Source organism: Belonocnema kinseyi, chromosome 6 (assembly GCF_010883055.1).
Source record: "Belonocnema kinseyi isolate 2016_QV_RU_SX_M_011 chromosome 6, B_treatae_v1, whole genome shotgun sequence".
Classification (NCBI taxonomy): Eukaryota; Metazoa; Arthropoda; class Insecta; order Hymenoptera; family Cynipidae; genus Belonocnema; species Belonocnema kinseyi.
Window position 1 is genome coordinate 64,983,484 of NC_046662.1, and position 21,273 is coordinate 65,004,756.

Below are 21,273 nucleotides of genomic sequence, written 5' to 3' on the forward strand. Positions count from 1 at the left end.
GTAAACTCAGAAGATGTGGACTGTGACTGCACCATATATCTAGTCGGGAGTGGTGCTGACTAAAAACAGATGATTTGGAGCGATTCGCGCGCCATCTGTTGGGCATTCTAAGGACTTATTGAACTACCCTCGTACCTGGAAAAACCAGGAAATTTCAGGAATTTTTCTTTTCTAAGTTAGGGAATTTTTTCGCGAGCGTGCTTAATTTTTTGTTTGAATTGCATTATAAAACGCAATAAAAAGGATTTGTCATTTGTAAAAGTAGATTTTCTATTACTGCATTTAACTATTTTGTTGAAAATTCGTTTGTTTGTTTTTTGTTTGAAATTAATTTTATTAACTGAAAATTTTAGCGATTCTATTTTTGGTTAAAAATTGATCGCCTTTAGTTAAAAATTTAAGCATCTCTTTGAAACTGTATGTACAGAGTGACGGCTTATGCGGTAAACCGGGAAATGGCCGGAAATTGAATTTTAAAAAAAAACTTTAATTTCAAATGTTTTTAAAATAATTTTTATAAATTAAAAATATTATATCATTTAATTTAGAATGTCTAATTCTAAAATATTTCACTTTAAAAATTTTCCATTTTATATTTTTATTTTTTAAGCACATATTTTAATTCAAAGAATTTTAAAATGCAGTTTTAAAGGTTAAAAAAAATTCAAAAAATAAGAAGTTTTTAAAATCTAAGAATTTTTTATAAAAAACAGGGTGGCTGCCCGACCGGGAAACCGGGAATTTTCCGAATTTTCAGCAGAAAAATCTGGCCAAGTTCGATTTTACCAGTTTTTTTAAAATAATTAAAGTGCAGTTTTGAAGATTTAAACAATTAAAAATCAAAAGCAATTGAAGTTGAAAATTTTTGATAAAGAACAGTTTAATTTTATCAACTGTAATCAACCAAGCAATTCTAGATCCGTCCAAAATTTGAGAATTTCCAGATTGTAACTGTTTCTATCCGAAAGTCTTGATAAGAATTGAAATTAATATATCATTTATTCCGATAATTTTATTTTTAATTCAGAGTTGTAGGTCTTCCTTCATATTATTTTTTTATACTAAATTTAATGAATAAATGTATTAATATATTGTTTCTATTAATTTTTTCAGCCTTTAAAAAGTGTAAACGTGCGTTTTACTATTTTCAACTTAAAAAATGTTAGTTTAATGGAAAATGCTTCTTTTCGATTGAAAATTGAGCTGATTTGTTGTAAATTTGTTTCTTCCTTGACTGAAAAATAGTTTTTTTTGTTGATAAAAATGAACTATTATTACAGTTGAATTATTTTGTTGATTTTTTTTAATTATTTTATTTTTTAATGAAAATGTAATTAATTTAGTTGAATATTCCATCACTTTGGTTAAAAATTAATTTCTTTAGTTGAAAATTACTTTTTTGATAGAAAATTTCACTGTTCAATTTTTTAAGAAAAATTATCTCTTTTTATTGAAAATTCGTCTTTTTTGTAGAAATATAATTTTCATTGTTGAAAATTAATCTTTTTGGTTTAAAATTCAGCTATTCTAATTGAAGATTCACAATTTTAGTTAAAAATTCATCAGCTTGGTTGAATTTTTTTTGTTTGCAACTGAAAATTTAACTTATTCCATTTTTTGTTGACAGTTGGTATTTTTTTAAATTCAAAATTCAACTATTTAAAAATTGGTATTTTTGGCACAAAAAATTGAACTATTTTGTTGAAAATTCATATAGTTTGTTGAAAAATCGTCTTTTTTGGTAAAAAATGTAATTTTTTAGGTTGAGAAATCATGTGTTTATTTAAAAATTTAAGTAATCCAGTAACATATTCATCATTTTATTTAAAAAATTATGATTTTTGTAGAAAATTCTACTATTTCAGTTGAAAATTCATCACCAAGTAGTTAAAAATTAATCATTTAGTTGAAAATTAATTTTTAAGCTAAAAATGTATCTCCTCCATTTTTGTTTGCAAATTGGTATTTTTTATTTTAAAATCCAACTATTTGACTGAAAATTCATATTTTTTAGTTTGAAAATTCAACTATTTCGTTGAAAATTCATGTATTTTGTTAGAAAATAGTATATTTTGGTAGAAAATTAATCTTCCTTTTTGGAAATTTATCTTTTTGATCGGTTATTCAAGTATTTCAGTTAAATATTCCTAATTTTACTTGTAAATTGAACCTTTTGGTTGGATGTTAAAATCTGTTGTTAAAAATTTATATTTTTTGTTTAAAATTGATCTATTGCATTTGAAAATTTATCACTTTTGTTAAAAAATCTTTATTTTTTGGAAAATTAATGATATTAACTGACAAGTTTAACTATTCCATTGTTATTTTCAGTGATATTTAATTATTTAAGTAATCGATGGTGCACTGGTGATTTGAATCCTTAGAAATTGAAAAAAAAAACATTATTTATAATAAATTTGCGAAACTGTATATATTTCGAATGGATTGTTAAAAAAAAAGAGCGAAATATTTGAATGACTCCGGACCATGAAAAATGATATCTGGAAAAAACCATAGGCCTTTGAGAAGTAGTTTACAATTTAATATTTTTCAGGGGAGGAAGACGTGCCATCAATCGTTCACCTGATAAATGATCTCGTCGCCTCTGTGTTCAAAGAATCTCAATTCAATTCCTTCGAAGTTGTTTTAAGATCGCTCTCCGCACTTTTGATCACAGTTTTCGGGCTGAATATGAAGAAGTCGATTCAATATTTAGAAGTTGTCAGGCCATCAATCGAGTTTCTACTGTCTCAAAAAACGTCGGAATTTATAGAAAAGGAGATAGCGGATACCTGGGATACCGTTGTAACCATTTTCAAAGGTGTCAGCAAGCATCTCACATACGATTTGCTTTCATGTTTCCAAAAATGCATTGTCCTGGCTCTGTGTCATACAAATCCGAAGATTATTTCTCAGGCTCAAGTGATTTTAGGCCTCGGTAGCAATCTTGAGGAAAAGGCGAAAAAATTGCTAGCGGAATTGGGAAGTTTCTCCAAGAAGTCGTCAGTTGTTGTCGAATCGAAGGGAGATACAAAACCAAAGGCAGATGCTAAACCGAAACAGGTGAAAGTCTCTGGTAGTTTTTTGAACAGAAAATCCACCGCTAGCCCGATTCCTCACAGTTTTGTTAGTCCGGCGTCTAATAAATCGAAGAAGCAAACTCCTGTACCACCAGATCCGGATTCGCAGGTGAATTATCTTGAAATTAATTTAGCATGATTAAATTTTGGTCGAAAGGAGGGGTTGGCCACTCAACTCTTTTGAGTGTGCACAAATTTCGCAAAGATTTAAAAATATTTCAGAAGATTTCAAAGAGTTCTGAAATTTTTCAAAGATTTCACAAAGATTTCAGAAGATTTCAAAGAGTTCTGAAATTTTTCAAAGATTTCACAAAGATTTCAGAAGATTTACGAAATTTCAAAACGACTTCAAACGATTTCAGATTTCTTAAAAAGTTTTCACAAATATTCCAAAGATTTTCCAGATTTCGGAGGTATTTTATAAGTATTTCAAATATTGCAATTAATTTAAAGAATTCACAAAAATTTTCAAAGATTTTGCAACAGTTTCATAGATGACAAAAAAATTAATGAAGATTCGAAAAGATTTCAAAATGTTTAAATTTTTTCCTGAAGGATTTCCAAAGACATCAGAACAATTTCAAAGATTTCACAAGGATTCCAATGATTTTGCAAACATTTCAAAAAGTTTCAGAAGACTTAACCATTTACAAACCGATCCCAAAAGATTTCACAAAAATTTCAGAACAATTTCGAAGATTTCAAATCTTTAAAGATTTTGCGAAGATTTCAAATTTGTTCAGAAGATTTCAAGGATTTCACAAAGATTTCATAAAATATTTTAAAGCACGTTTTAAAGATGTCAAAAAAATTTCAAAACATTTGAGAATTATATCAAAGTTTTAAAAGATTCCAAATAATTTCAAAGATTTCATTATATTTCAAGGATTCAAAATAACGTTAAGATTTTAGAATTATTTAAAGAGATTTGATAAATATTTCAAAGATTTTAAATAATTTACAGAACTCGTAGAGGTTTTCAAAGATTAACAAAAAATTAACGATGATTCGAAAATATTTCAGAAGATTTAAAAACATTTCTGAACTATTTCCAAAGATATCAGAATAATTTCAAAGATTTTGCAAAGTATAAAAACTATTTTAGAAGATTTTAAAGAGTTCTGAAAATGTTGTAGATTCCATAAAGATGTAAAAGTTCAGACTCTTAAAGATTTCAGAAGATTTACGAAATTTCAGAACGACTTCAAAGGATTTTAGAAAAATTTCGAAGATTTCACAAATATTGCAAAAGGTGTCATAAGATTTCAAATAATTCAAAGAATTTACAAAGATTTTCCAAGAGTTTGCAACAATTTCAAAGATTAACCAAAGTTAACGAAGATTCGAAAAGATTTCAGAAGATTAAAAACATTTTTGAACTATTTCCAAAGATATCAGAATAATTTCAAATGTTTTCCAAAGTATAAAAAATATTTTAGAAGATTTCAAAGAGAATTCAGAATGTTTACGAAATTTCAGAACAAATTCAAAGGATTTTATAAAAATTTCAAAGATTTTGTAAAGATTTCAAAAATATTTCGTAAAATTTCAAATAATTTAAAGAAGTTCCATGATTTTACAACAATTTCAAAGATTAACATAAGTTAACGAAGATTCGAAAAGATTTCAGAAGATTAGAAAAATTTCTGAACTATTTCCAAAGATATCCGAATAATTTCAAAGATTTTTCAAAGTATAAAAAATATTTTAGAAGATTTCAAAGAGAATTCAGAATGTTTACGAAATTGCAGAACAAATTCAAAGGATTTTAGAAAAATTTCAAAGTTTTTGCAAAGATTTCAAAAATATTTCGTAAGATTTCCAATAATTTAAAGAATTCACAAAGAATTTCCATGATTTTACAACAATTTCAAAGATTAACAAAGATATCAGAATAATTTCAAAGATTTTTCAAAGTATAAAAAATATTTTAGAAGATTTCAAAGAGAATTCAGAATGTTTACGAAATTGCAGAACGAATTCAAAGGATTTAAACAAAATTTCAGAAATATTTCGTAAGATTTCAAATAATTTAAAGAATTTACAAAGATTTTCCAAGATTTTACAAGAATTTCAAAGATTGACATAAGTTAACGAAGATCCGAAAAGATTTCAGAAGATTAAAAAAAATTTCTGAACTATTTCCAAAGATATCAGAATAATTCCAAAGATTTTACAAAGTATAAAAACTATTTTCGAAAGTTTTTAAAGAAATTTGAAAATGTCATAGATTCCATAAAGATGTAATAAAATTCACAGACTATAATATTTCAAAAGATTTACGAAATTTCAGAACGACTACAAAGGATTCTATTCTAGAAAAATTTCGAAGATTTCACAAATATTCCAAAGATTTTGCAAAGATTTCAGAAATATTTCATAATGTTTCAAATAATTTAAAGAATTCACAAAGACTTTCCAAGATTTTACAACAATTTCACAGATTAACCAAAATCAACTAACATTCGAAAAGATTTCAGAAGATTTATAAATTTTCTTGAACGATTTCCAAAGACTTCTCAAAGATTCCAACGATTTTGCAAAAGATTTCGGAAGATTCAACAATTTTCAGATCGATTTCAAATAACTAAAGATTTTGCAAAGATTTCAAATTATTTCAGAAGTTTTTAAGGATTTCGCGAAGAATTTAGTAGAATTTTAAAGATTCCATAGAATTTCCAAAGATTTTATAAGTATTTGAAAGTGCGTTTCAAAGATGCCAAACAATTTCAAACGACTACAACAATTTTGAAACGATTGCAAAGATTTCGCTAAAGTTCCAAAATATTTCATTAGATTTCAAAGAATTGAAATAATTTAAAAAAGATTTTTGAATTATTTCGAAGTATTTCAAGGATCCCAAATAATTTAAAGGATTTCCAAGAATTTAGAACGATTTCAGAATGATTTCAAAATATTTCATATATATTTGAAAGATCCCAAATAATTTCGAAATATTTCAGAAGATTTCGCACAGATTTTCAAATAATTCACAAAGGTTTCAAAAGAATATAAAATTATCAGAACGGTTTCAAAATATTTCACAAAGATTTCAGAACAATTTCAATATATTTAAAAGATTTCGTAAAGATTTCAAAATATTCTAAAGATTTCATCTATTTCAGAAGATTTCAAGGATTTCGGAATGGTTTCAAAGATTCCACGACGATTTAAAATAAATGACAGATTTTAAATGATTTCACAAAAATTTCAGAATAATTTCTAAAGTTATCCAAAAGAGTTTAAAAGATCCTGAATACTTTCAAAAGATTGAACAAATTTAACAAAAATTGCAAAATATTTAAAACATTTAAATTATTCCAAATAATGTCAAAAGATTTAACAAAGATCTTAAAAGATTTTACAAAGATTTCAGAAGATTAGAAAAAATTGAGGATGCTTTTAAAATATTCCAGAAAAATTTTTCAAGATTTTTCAAATATTTTAGAAGTTCTCAAAGATTCCAACAAATTAGAAAATGTGTCAAAGATTTTTAAACGATTTCAAAGAGTTCACAGATCCCAAATAATATAAAAGTATTTTAGAAAGATTTCAAAAGAGTTTATAAATATTTTAGAACGATTTCAAGGATTACACAAAGATTTCAGAAATATTTAAAACATTTTAAAGGTTCCAAACAATTTCAGGAGATTTCAAGGATTTTCAAAGATTTCAGAATAATGTCAAAGACTTCAAAAATTCACAAAAGTTTCTTCAGAATATTTAAAAATGGTCAAAATGGTTTCAAATGATTTCAGAAGGTTTCTACGGGGGCTTCGCGAAAATTGCATTACAATTTCAAAAATTTCGAACAAATTTCAGATTCTGAAAGTTTTTTCAATTAATAAAAAGTCACAAAGATTTCATAAGAATAAAAAATTTTCAGACCGTTATCAAAAGATTTCAGAACAATTTCAAAAAATTTCGCCAAATTTTGCAAAGATTAAAAAAAATTACAGATTTCAAACGATTGGACATTTTTCAGAACAAGTTCATAAAAATTTCAGAAATATTTTAAAACTTTTCAAAGAAAGTTTCAAGGATCCTGAATAATTTCCAAAGATTTGAGAAGATTAAAAAAAATCAGGAAGTTTTCAAAGATTCTAATAGATGAAAAAACATTTTAAAGATTTGAGAACAATTTCAAAGAGAAATATTCGAAATATTTTAATGATTTAATTTTAATATTTTAAAAATATTTCACAAGATTTAAGAATTTCACAACAATTTTCAGATTTCACGAAAATTACGCAAAGATTTAAAAGAATTAACAGATTCTAAATGATTTCAGAATATAAAAAAAAATTTAGAACGATTTCAGAAAAACTTTACAGTTATCGCAAAGATTCCAAATAATTTCCAAGATTTCTTAGTTTTCAGAAACTTTTGAAAGGTATCAAAGATTCCTAATAATTTAAAAGTATTTTAGAAGGATTTTAAAAGAGTTTATAAATATTTTAGAATGATTTCAAGGGTTATATACAAAGATTCCCAAATATTTCCGAAATTTTTGAAAGATTTTAAAGGTTCGAAATAATTTCAGAAGATTTCAACTATTTTCAAATATTTCAGAATGATGTCAAAGACTTCAAAAATTCACAAAGGTTTCTTCAGAATATTCAAAAATGGTCAAAATAGTTTCAAAATATTTCAGAGGGTTGGAGGGCTTCGCGAAAATCGCATTACAATTGCAAAGATTTCGAACAAAGTTCAGATTAAAAAAGTTTTTTCAATTAATAAAAAATTCACAAAGATTTCATAAGAATAACAAATTTTCAGACCGTTTTCAAAAGATTTCAGAAAATTTCAAAAAAAAAATTCAAAGATTTAAAAAAAAATCACAGATTTCAAGCGATTGGACATTTTTCAGAACGATTTCATAAAAATTTCAGAAAGATTTTTAAACTTTTCAAAGAAAGTTTCACAGATCCTGAATAATTTACGAAGATTTGAGAAGATTAAACAAAAATTCAGGACGTTTTCAAAAGATTTTTTAAATATTTCACAAGATTCAAGGATTTCACAACAATTTTCAGATTCCACGAAAGTTCCACAAAGATTTAAAAGACACAGATTCTAAAAGATTTCAGAATATAAAAAAAAATTTCAGAAAAAGTTCAAAGTTATCGCAAAGATTCTAAATAATTTCCAAGATGTCGTAGTTTTCAGAAAATTTCGTAAGGTATCAAAGATTCCAAATAATATAAAAGTATTTTAGAAGGATTTCAAAAGAGTTTATAAATATTTTAGAACAATTTTAAGAATTATACAAAGATTGAAGAAATATTTGAAATATTTGAAAGATTCCAAATAATTTCAGAAGATTTGAGAGATTTCACGGAGGCTTACACTTTTCACGAGTGATCATCCCCTCGGGTCTAGATCAATCTGGCTTCAATCGCTTATTTCTCTATCCAGAATTAACATACAAAAATTGCTGTTTTCAGGATTACGTTGTCATCAAGTCGGACATTAAATTTGACGTAAATCGTCTAACGGAACACCAAAAGGAATCGTTGAAGAAGAGACGCGATGACATACCTGCTTTGTACAACGATCTCTCCCAATCTGGCTCCCAAGACTCGCAGGAATTGCAAAAGTGGTTCGATGTGAAGCAGGTGAACAAGACCGACAGCTCCAAGAGACTGAGCACAAAGTGCGATTCAAATAAAGAGAACAAAGTGTCAGTGTCTGAGTCGAAACCTGCATCAAAGGCAGAAGACTCAAGCAAAGAAGTACCTCAGATTAAAGAGGGAGTCTCTGAAACTGAAGTCCCGGAACCGGAAACTGATAAGGATTCCGTGGCAGAAACATCTATAGCCAAGAAGCTGGACTTTGAATCCCGGGAGGAATTTCCCGATAATAAGGAGGCTGATAATCGAAATGACGAGGAGAGCGCAGAATCTAAAACTGCGCCAGAGCCGGTGAATCGAGCAAAGAAACGGATGAGATCTCTTGGTAGTAAACATACTCCCGAATCGGGCAAGAAGACAAACAAACGTAAAATCGATGAAGACGAGGCTGATCATCAGAAGCGGAAGAAGATAAATCCTTCCGAATCATCGGATAATGAAAGTATCCAGTCCTCCGAAAACGAGGAGGTTCTCAATAAACGCGTCAAGTCGGAGATTTCTCGATTGCAAATTGACATGGTGCGTTCAGTTTTTGAACCACTGCCCAACCGGCGTCGCTCCAAGTTGATCGATTGCACCTGCAAGGATCCCCTTTGCAAGAAAACGCATTCTCCCGAGCCAAAAGTTCGGCTGAGGTCTGAAGGCAAACCACCGGAGCCCGGCCGAAAACCAGGCAGACCTCCTGGAGATTCGGTGAAGAAGCGTGCCAGGAAAAACTCGAAGCAGGACGCGGATGAGGAGAAAAAAGCCAGTAGAAAGTCCCTGCCTAAATTGGAGATATTTAAAGGGTCTGAAGTGTCGGAAGAAAAGTCTTTGGAGGCGAAGAAAGACGATAGCCAGCTGAACGGCGAGGTGGATTCGTCTGTGACTGAAAGCTTCCAGGACTCGGAGGAGATTGTAGAAAGTTCTCAGGATGTCACCTCGAAATCGAAGATAGTTAATCGTTTGAGTGACAAGAAACTGCTCGTCAAAATCGACAAAATAAACTCAAAACTGAAGGGCGCGGTGCAGAATACTGAACCGGAAAAGCCGGAGAAGGTAGAGAAGCCTGAGAAGGTAGACGAGAATGTGGAAAGTGTAGTGGAAACTGTCGAAGAAGCGAAAGAAGCTCTAATCGAAGACGAGACAACTTACATGGAAACTCTGGAGAATCAGGCTCTCGCTGAGGTTGCCGAAATCAAGAAACATCAAATGTCTCCCTCGGTGAAATCCAACTCGGTTCATCTGTCCTCCCCGAAAGGAATAGTGAAGAGAACCTCAAAAATAAAAGCCTATCCTCTCCAGGGTCGTGCAGCTCAGATGTTGGGCTTGGTTACCAAGCAAGGTTTGATGGAAAAGGATGCGAAGGTCGAGGACGATACCAAGAAATTGGTAGTGGTTCAAGTGGTCAGAAAGGCAGAATCTGATAATGCGACAAGCGCGAAAAAAGAGAAGTCAAAGGAGACGGAGAAAATGGGAAATCCGAGTGGAAGTCGTCAGGAGAAGATATTCAATAATATGAAGTCTGCTGATTATTGTGCCTCACCGCCCTCGAAACTGTTTGGCAGTTTGAAGAATGACGGGGAGAAAATTTCGCCGAAAGTAGCCAAAAGTTCGGATTCTCTCGCATCCGAAAAATCGACGTCAAATGAAAAAGAAATGGGCGAACTCTCACCAACCCGAGATTACCAACTTCCCATGCTCGAGTGGTCGAGTGCAAATCCACCCTCGTTGACGGCATCGCCGAGCGCTGGAATTCTCAAGCGACACAATCAGTCGTTGCCGGATCTCTCGGGAGATCCCGAGTCTGTCACGCCGAACAAGCGAAAGCGAGTGAGCTTTGCGGATCCGCCAGTTTCCCAGAAGATGGGATACGAAGTCGCGACTGGCGAGTCGCCACACTCGATGAACAAACCAACTCGAATTCACTCGATGAGGAAGGACACGCCCTTGAGACCAAGGCAGAACAGGATGCGTATGTTCCAGATGGACGTGGAGAAGGTCGACAAGAGCGAAATGCCGTTTGAGGGAACGAATGGAATTGAGGTTGAGACGGAGAAGGTGGACGAGCTCGTGGAAATTCCTGATGACTTGGCCTTCACCGAAGACACCCTGATGAAAATGCATGGCGAGGTTGCCTGTCCGGAAAGCAGCACTCCAGTCAGAGTCTCGGTGGACAGTTCGAAGGAAGTGACGATCGGAGATGTCTCGGCCCCGAAGGTGGAAGCTGAGGAATCGAAAAGTGAATCGGCGAAACTCGTCGAGGAGATTTTCGGCACTCAGGAAGATATGTTTGCAGCTGGTGATACGAGCGACGACAGTTTGAAGATGTTGAATCAGAGCGCTGAGAAGAAAGACAAGGGGAACAATTCGGATCACCTCGTTTCGTTGGATTCGATCAAGTTTAATTCGACGAATGATTCCCTCTCGGATACGGCGAGTTTGCCGAAAGATGCGAGCAAGAATGGATCCCTGGAAGACACGGTGGATGTGCAGAATGTTTCGAGTTTTGACTCGACGGATGAGGCCTTTTGTGGGAAGCCGATTAGATGCAGTACGAGCGAGGCGGAGCAGGATACTTTGCCAGTTACAGATTCGGTTTTTGGCAGTATCAGCCAGGAGACGCAGAATTCCACCCAGAATGTCGCTAATTTACCGAAACCGGAATGTCTGGATTCCACGCAACCAATTTTCCCGCCGCTTGTGAAATGTACAGAACCGGTGACGGCGATTATCGAAAATTTGGCTAATCCGCTCTGGGTGAATCATCTGTCTTCGTGTCTTGCGAGCAGGGAAATTCGCACGATTGGACATTTGGCGAGTTTGTCGGAGAGGGAAATTAACAGGATTCCGGTTAAGGGCAATCCAAAAGTGGATTTTGTAAAGAGTGTATTGGCCAAATTTGAGAGTGGAAAAACTGGTGTTGCAGCGACTAATTCAGAAAATGCTCATCTAGAGAAGGTAAGCATATTTTTATTCATGAAAATGTTTGGGGTGTTTTATGTCTTGATTCTGTTAGGATTCGGTGACCGGGATTTTTCTCTCAAATGTACTAATACGCAAATTAAAAGTTTTTTCGAATATTTTATTACACTCTTAATTCTGAATTGGGACAGGGAATTTATTAGAAAACAATAAATAATTTTGAGATGGAACTGGGAATTACAGTAAAGAATTACACTTTTCATTTTAGGTTCGCTTTAAAACAGGAATTTTTGTTAAGAATATAATTTCTATTTTAGGACTTGAAACAGGAAATTTTGAAAATGAATTTAATTATCAATTGGTATAGGGAATTTTCCAAAGTAATTAGAATTCTGATTTTGAACAGTGAAGTTTGTAACATAATTATAATTCTGAGTTGGGACAGGGGATTTTAGTAATGAATTATAATTTCGATTTTGAGACAGGTCATTTTGATGAAATTTCGACAGGAAATTTTCTAAAATAATTATGATTCTGAGACAGAACTGGGAATTTCAGTAAAAAAATTACAATTTTCATTTTAGGTTCACTTTAGAATAGCATCTTTCGTTAAGAATATAATTTTTACTTTAGGACTTGAAACAGTGAACTTTGAAAGTGAATTTAATTATGAATAGGGATTTTCTAAAAGAATCCTAATTCTGGATTGTAATAGAAAATTTTGTAAATAAATTTAATTCGGACGTGGAACAGGGAACTTTGAGAAATAACTGTAACTGTCATTTCGAACAAGAAATTTCTTCAAAGAATTATATTGTTTATCCCTTAAATGGTACACTGGTGCGAATTCGCACCCGAAGTTTTTTCATTTTGTTGGCATTTACGAAAACACAGCTGCATATGTTCAATGTATTAAATAATTAATATTAACATTGCAAACAAACCAATTCGTACTAGTGTACTATTTACGTATTCTGGGCTGGAGTGTGCCTTTTGAGGGTTAAATTTGAAACAGAGTGAATTATAAACTTCGGTGATAAATCAACAATCAAAATAAAAAATTGATTTCCAGAATAAATGTTGAAATACTTGAAATGTGCCCAATTGAATTTTATGTGACAGTTAATCTGGATGTTATTGAATTTTGAAGCTAAGAAAGGTACTTTTTTAACCAAATAGTTCTTTTTATTTACTAAATTATTCAACTTTCAAGACAAAATAACGAATTTTCTGTACAAAACAGTTGAATTATCACATAAAAAATATGAAATTTGAATTAAAAAAGTTAATTTTCAAACAAAAGTGGTATAGGAACATTTTGAATTACCAAAGTAATTTTTCAAGCGAGAAAAAGAAGGAATTTTAAATAAAACAGTTCAATTTCCAAACAAAGAGATGAATTTTTAACTAAAGTCTTAAATCGCCAACTAAAAAAATGCATTTCTAAGAAAATAGTTCAACTTGAAAACCTAGTTGTTAAGTTTTTAAACAAAAAGATTAATTTTCTACCAAGATAAATGAATGAAGTTTTAACTACAAAAGATGAATTCTTAAAAAAAAAAGATTAATTTATTACCAAACAAGAATAATTTTAAATAAAATTCAACAAAAAATGTAAAGTTACTTTTACTACCCCCCTCCACCCGTTACCATTCGTATGTTTTGCCCCCCCCCCCCCATGGTTACGTAGTTTGTGAACGATCCTTTTGAAGTGAATAAAAGAAATTCCTTGTTAAATTTGAGAATTATAATTATTTTACCAAATTCTCTGTCCCAAAAGAGAATTCTTGCGTCCAAAAATTATCTGGTGCTTCAACTCGGAATTATAATTTTATTTTCAAAAATTCCCTGCTCCAAATAAGGAATCTGAAATATTTTGAAATATTTGTGAAATTTACTAAATCTTTGAAATATTATGATGTATTTTGAAATCTTCGAACCTTTTAAAAATATTTGTCATATTTCTGAAATCTTTGCAAAATCTTTCAACTATTTTGAAAGCTTTGTGAAATATGTGAAATTTCGGTGGAATATTTGTAACATTTTTTTCCAATCTTTGTGAAATGTTTGAAATGTTTTTGAATCTTTAAAATCTTCTGAAATATTTGTGAAATATACGAAATCTTTGTGAAATCTTGTTGAATCTTTGAAACTTTGAAATCTGCTGATGTTTTTTTTTAATCTTTGAAATTTAAAAAAATTTGTTATATTTCTGAAATTTTTTCAAAATCTTTGAAATGTTTAAAAATCGCTGTAGAGTATTTGGAAAATCTTTTTCAATCTATGAAACATTTGAAATATTTCTGGAATCTTTGAATCTTCTGATGTCGTTTAAAATCAATGAAAGATACCAAAATCTCTGTGGAATATTTGTTAAATCTGTGGAAAATCTTTGCAATGTTTTGCAATCTTGCTGAAATCTCTGAAATATTTTTGAATTTATGAAATCTTTTAATTTCTTTTAAAATCTTTCTAATGTTTTGGAATCTCTGAAATTTGTGTGTATTCTTTCTGAAATCCTTGAAATCTTTTGAAATCTTGAGTAAAAGGAGAAATTTATTTAAATTCTGGACCTGTATTATAATCACAAAGAGTCTTTTATTCTCAAAACTTTTTTAACATTTGGCATTCATGAGATTCCTAAAACTTCTTTGTGCTGTTTGACATGCCGTGGTAAATTGAATACTTTTCTGGATAGATTTTGTACTATTTTTCTTTAAAAATTTGATTATTGTGAAATTTTCATAAGAAAAGTCGTGAACTCTCGTGATTATTCTTTTATGAATGAGACACATTTAACAGCTGCCTAATTATTCTATTTTTTGCTCAGACACCATTGGAGGGAACAACTGCACCTGCTCAAAACAGTTCCGTCTATCCCGATATTGAAACTTCAGTTGAAGAACCTACTTTATCGTCAACTTTGGGTCTCAGCAATTTAGAGCTAAACAGTGAATCGCTGGGCGGAACTTCCGTGTCAGCCGTCGAATCAAAGAAAGTGAAACCTCAAACATCTTCGAGGTCCGTCTCTGTCCAAATGGAGTTGTCTGATCTCCTGGACGAAATAGACGTTAACCAAGTCCTGGAAAGTGCAGTAAGAAGATGCACGCCTGAAAGTCTTATTGCACAGTACAAGGTAAGTTTATTTCCTTCTTTTTTTCTAATTTTCTAATTTTTTGTTTAATGATAATATTAACACCTGTCTTGTCTGTTAAAATTACATGCACAGTCTTCCCCTTTTTTCTTAGTTGCCCCTTTTTCCCTTAATCTAAAAAAAAAACATTTTCTTAAAAAAAAAAACTTCCCATTTTTATACTTATCTCTTTAAATAATATTTGAAAATACAATATTTGTAATGTGGAAAAAATTCTCTGCAATGTTAAATCTTTTAACTTGAGCCATTTTTAATTTGAGCTTGCGATCAGTGAAGAGTAGGGCGAAGAAAACAAAATTTGAATCAGTAAAAATTAGCGATTTCAAATTCAAATATTTCCTTCTGGTTAAAAAATTATGACGAAATTGTTATGTTTGCTGTTAAGCAATAATAAGAAAGTAAGAAATTTAAAAATAAATTTTTCGTTCGCTCAATAACAATTTTTTGAGAATTTGCCAAAACATGTTTTTTTTTATTCAGTCGAATACACACATTTAAAAAAATCGAATCTACAATGTATTCAGCTTGAACCAAAGAAAAATTTAATCGTTTTGCTTTTTTGAAACAAAATTTTTTTACGTGATTTAGGATTTTTGGGATTTTATTTGTTTGCGATTTTGGAACGTCATAAACACGACGAAAAAGAATAAATTAAAAAAAAATATTTTGGCACGTTTTCAAACAATTCTAAATAAGGCAGCATTTTGGCTTCAATTTAAAAACGTAAACAGGAAATATTACCCGATTCCAAAATTGTTGTCTTTGCTTCTTTTGGATGTCGATTTAAAAAGTATTGCCCTTCAGCTCCAACGATTCGATTAATTTTAGTATTTTTACTTCGCTCTACTGAAAATATCAAAATTGCGTATTTAACTAATTTTATTTTTTGTAGGACTGTTTTTAATCAAATTTTTTAAAATAAATTATTTAATGGCAGAAGTCATTGAAACATTATTTAACAATGTAAAATTTCTGATAAAAATATTGTTCTTTTCGACGAGTAAAATTAAATGTTTAATCTTTCTGTTATTTTTCCCCTTTTTCGTTAGAAAATTACCCTATTTAGCCTTTTTTGAGCTTCTTTTGCACTGTGATCCCTGTATTGTACCATTATTTGTTTGATTTATGAAGCCTGGAAATCCCTTAAACTCGTTAAAAGATGTGAAAATCGTTGAAATCGCTTGGAATATTCAAAATCTTTTATAATCTTTTGAGATCCTTGGAAATCCCTGGAAACTGGTGAAAATCCTTAAAATTCTGTGAATTATTTCGTAGTCTTACGACAAAATCGCTTCAAATTTTTGAAATTGCTTTAAAATGCATTTACAATCTTTAAAATCCATGTGAATCTTTTCGAATCGCTTGAAATCAATTACAATATACTAGAATCTATTAAAATTCGATATAATATTAGTAAGTTCTCTAAAATCAGTGGATGTACAAAGTAATATTTCGAAATGTCTCAAAATCTTTTGAAATTGTATAAAATCATATAAACCACTCTTTATCTCTTAAAATCCGTTCATAACTTCGAAATCTCATTAAAATCTTCTGACATCTTTCAAAATTCGTGAAACTACCTTCATACTTTTTTAAAAATCTGAAAATCCTTCATAATACTCGGAAATCCTTTAAAATTCCCAGGGTGGCCACTGGACCGGGAAACTGGGAAATGGTCGGGAATTTTAGGAGACCGGGAAATGACAACAGTGAATTTATTTGTTGACTGGGAATTTTACAAATTTTTAGAACAAAAATCTGTCCAACTTTGATTTCGACAGTTTTTACCAATAATTAGTTGAATTATTGCATTTTTTCAATTATGATATTCAGTTAACAATTCTGAATTCGAAAAAATCTCACTTGAAAATCGTCCCTTTTAATTTTTAAACGTAGATTTTTCATTTAAAAAATTTCTAAATTCTCAGGGTGGCCGCTGGACCGGAAAACCTGGGAATATTTTCAGACCGGGAAATGACAGTGCATTTTTTTTTGACAGGGAATTTTACAAATTTGTAGAAGAAAAATCTGTCCACGTTCGATTTCAACAGTTTTTAAATAATTAGTGGAATTGTTATGTTTTTCATTCCTAAGCTTACATTTTTTATTTAAAGAATTATTAAATGCTTTCTTAAAGACTTGAACCAATAAAAAAATAAAAGCCTTTGATGTTGAAAATTTTGGATAAAACACATTTTTATTTAATAAATAAATACATTTTTTTAATTTAGCTGTACTTTAAGTAATAAAAAGTGAAGAAAAACGATTTTAAACCAGTTCAAAATTTAAGAATTTTCAGATTTTAACGTTAAAACTTTAACGGTTTCAATTTGAAAGTCTTAGTCATTAAACAAATGTGAACGTGTGACTGAAAGTTTATAAATTATTTTCAACTTAAATATAACTTCATAATAATATATTCTTAATTAAAGAATTTTGTTAAATGTAAAATATGGTTTCATTCTAAAAAATTCAATTTTTAACCCATTCAATTTGAAATTTTTAATTAAGAAAAAAGATTAATTATTGAATATTTAACAATATTTGAATTTTTATTCAAGTCAAGTAAATTTTAACCAAATATTTAAAAGTAATTAATCTTTAACTGAGTCGTTTTGCATAGAAAACCTGGAATCGTTAAAATTTCGAAGAGCCTTTAAACTTTGAACGTTACAGTTTTTAATTGTTGTATTTGAAAAATGCTTAATTTGTGAGTGAAATTTTTAAATTTTTGATGTATAATTTACAAATAAACGTTTGTAGAAACAATTTGAGTAATTTTAAGAGATATTTAGGAGTTTCAAAAGATTAAAAATTATCATGCAAATTGTAGAAAGTTTTCTTAAAATCTTCTAGAATTTTTTTTGAAAATTTTGATTAAATATTTAAAAAACTTGTTAAATATTCTCTTGAAATAATTTTTACAAATGAAAAATTATTTTTAATTTTTCTCTGAATCTTAAGAAATTTTTTTTTTTTGCTTTGTTTAAAATCTGCGAAAATCTACATTTTGTTTTATATTAGGCTATCATTTCAAGTTTTACATTCAGTTTGAATCTTTTCAAAACTTCTACATATCTGTTGTAATTACTCAAATTTCGTTTGCAAATAATAAATTGCAATTGTTATTTATACATCCAAATTGTGAAAAAATGTTCTAAAATTTGTAGGATTTTCTGAAAATTGTAGAAAAAATTCAATTCATTTTGACATATATTTAGAAGTTTTGAAAAAATTTCCGAAATAATTTTTATTTTAAAACAAATTCTAGATTTCTCAAGATTTTGAAATAAAATTTTGAAGCTTTCCAAGGATTTTTAAACTATTGAAAAAGAAAATAATTGAATTTCAGTTAAAATTTTTCAATTTTTCAATATTTAATTTTTCTAGCTTAAAATTTCTCAAAATTATATAATTTTGAAAATTGTAAAGTTCATTGATTGATTTTTTAATTTAGAGCATTGAAAATGATAACGTGGATTTATATTTTTTTCTATTGAAAAATGTTAGTACTTTTAGCTTTATACGCGTAAATTATTGAACATTTGAATACAAAATTTTTTAATTAAAAACTTTTAAATTTTAATTTTAAAAGTTCAAAATTTAACAGTTCTACTTTGAGTGCTTTCATTTGCAGCTTAGTTTTTATTACCTCAAGTGGAATTTTGTTAGTTTTAGTGTTCCGTTTTTTTAATTTCATTGACAGTGAAAAATGTTTGCGAACCGGGAAATCACCGGAAATTTATGACCGCCCTGGTTAGAGATTCATCATTTTAATGAAAAATATAATCACTTTGTTTGAAAATGTAAATTTGTAAAAATTTCTTCTTTTTTTTGACGCAAATTATTATTCTTTTAACTGAAAATGTAACTATTTCAATTGAATATCCCATCTTTTTAGTTAAAAATTAATCTCATTGGTTGAAAATTCATTTTTTAACTGAAAATTTATTCATTGAATTTTAGGCTGAAAATGAATCCTTTTCAGTTAAAAATTCATCTCTTAATAGAAAATTCATATTTTGGTATTGAAAATTTATCTTTTTGGTTGAGAATTCAACTATTCCAGATAAAAATTAATCATTTTTGTTGAAAATTAATTTTTTTAGTTAAAAATGAAAGAGTTTGATTGCAAATTTTGTCTTTTTTGGTAGAAATTTAATTTTCTAACACGAAACTTCTTGTTTAAAAAATCATCTTTTTGGTTGAGAGTGCAAGTAATCCGGTTAAATATTTATAATTTGAGTTGAAAAATCATCTTTTTGGTTGAAAGTTGAACTCTTATGTTAAAAATTCAAATTTTTAGTTTAAATTTAATCTTTTGCAGTTATGGGTGAAGATTTACCCTTTTGAATTGAAAAATTTTAACTATATAGTTGAGAATTCACGTATTTTCTTGAAAATGCAACTACTTTCTTAAAAATACACACACACACATATATATTGTTGAAAATGCATTATTTTTACTTGAAAAGTTAGAATTCCAAAGTGGTTTTGCCGATCTCAAAGTAATGTAACCGGCTCAGAACTCTAATTATAGATCTCGACTTGATATTTCAGGCAAAAATGCGTCACATGCCCGAACACGAGCTGGAAGCCGAGACACTGAGGATGCTAGGACTCGAGTTGAAACCAAATCACAACGAAGTGACCCTGAAATCAGCCTGCAAAGCCTGTGGAATAGACAAGGTCCTTCTCAAACTTCCGGACATATTCAGAGGCGAGAAGCAGTTCTTCGCCAAGGTTCTGAGTACCTATCAGAAGAAAATAAAGGTCAGTGACTGTGTCAAAGCCCTGAATGAAGAAGAGCTGAAGGAGGCTCTCTGTCAGAAGTGCAAATCTTCCGATCTTGCCGAGATGCTCTCTAAGTGTTTGAAAATGGAGGAGGGTCAAGGCGTGGTTGAATCGATTTCGGATCCACCTACTTTGGACAGGATTCTGAAGCGAGTGCCTGCCGATCTTCTCATCAGTCACACCGTCGCCAATGACGAACTCATTCCCTCCCACATTGTCCTCGACATTGCTCTGCAAAATAATACCGATATCGCTATCGCCCAGTCGTTGAACACCCAGCGAGAGGACAAGAAAGAGGGCGTCTTCCACAAACTTTGGACGACATCGTCGGCTCTGACGCACGTGGAAAAGGAAGCGAGCGAAGCAGAGATGCTGGAAATAATCAAAGCAATTGGTCTTCGTCTGAGGCCGGAAAAGCTCTTGGAGGCTTTCAAGGATTCGATGAATACGGAAAACGACTCGAGCGAAAATGTACTTTTGGGACTGTTTAAGGTCATCAGTGCGAAACTGCAACCGAAAACACTTTTGGACGTATTCTACGAGTGTATGAGGAACAAGATAACATCGAAAGATAGTTAATTTCGTGGTGAATTTTCTGATGACTGACGATAGAATAGAGAAAGAGGTGGTAGCTGATGAAGAAAAAAACAAAAGAAACAAACAAATTTTCTAAACTCGATTTAAATTAATTTAAAAAGTGTTTTTTCAAATTCGTCAACATTGTATTCTGTGCTCGAGTTTACAATTTGTTTTCTTCAATTAATCCCGCATATGAGATTAATTACTGAAAAAAAATTATGCTACTTTAATTCATTGACCGGGAGCTTTAAATAGTATTTTGAAGTTTCCCTCTGCCTCCTCAATTGAAAATTATTATTTTTCAAGGATATATATTTATATATGCAATAAAAATATAAGATTTCGCAAGATTCGCATGAAAAAAAAATTATTTTCTCTTCTGTATATTCTTCGATACGCGTAGATGTTGGCTATTTAAATTAGTTTTGAATGATTTATATGTACGCGAAATTGTTCCATAGAGTTTACGAAACATTGTACAAATCAAGTTAGTTTACGAACTAAATGAGTTTGCGAATCCTGAACAAATATCTGTGTGGCTGCTTCGAAATTGGGACTTTCCAAAATCCGTTTCGACTACTTTAAAAGCGATTAAAGTATTAAAGAAAAAAAAAGCGTGGACAAAAATTGAAATATAATAAACGCTCTGGCGGAATTTTGATTTACGACACGTCGCGAGCGATTTAATAATTATTTAATAAGCGACTTATGTTTTTAAGTGATAGGTGTAGAGCTCTGTAAATAAAGACACGATTGACATTCTGAAGTGATAATTTTGTAAGGCACGATTCTTTGTGCTCCATTTTGGAGTATACTTTTTAGTCTTGCTATACTACTAAGGGGGAAGAAATAGGTATAGACATTAAAGATTAAAGTTTGGCAACCGCGCTGATGAAAACTCTTGCACTCTTGTTCGTTTCCTCTTAAATTTCTTGAATGTCATTTAATTTGTACTAGTCTTGGAACGAAAATAACTCTCGTACATTTTAACTGACAAAATAATAATACGGAGCTGTTATTAGTACCTTCTGTAAGTTGCAACTGTATATACAACAATAAATATTTTGAGTACAAGTCGAGGCTTTTTAGTGGATATTTCAATGCACACCAATTACGATAAGAGGGTGTT

At 30.2% G+C, this 21,273-nt stretch overlaps 1 protein-coding gene across 1 annotated transcript in view; it reads left to right on the forward strand.

Annotated features, from left to right (window-relative positions):
• The window catches only part of LOC117174046 (telomere-associated protein RIF1-like), a 37,570-nt gene extending 16,352 nt beyond the window's left edge, over positions 1–21,218 (forward strand). Inside the window, exons 9-12 of the mRNA XM_033362695.1 lie at positions 2,555–3,189; positions 8,528–11,653; positions 14,448–14,753; positions 19,332–21,218. Coding sequence (XP_033218586.1) covers positions 2,555–3,189; positions 8,528–11,653; positions 14,448–14,753; positions 19,332–20,144 — 4,880 coding nt within the window. The 3' untranslated portion in view covers positions 20,145–21,218. The remainder of the gene's footprint in view (positions 1–2,554; positions 3,190–8,527; positions 11,654–14,447; positions 14,754–19,331) is intronic.
• Positions 21,219–21,273: the final 55 nt, after the last annotated feature.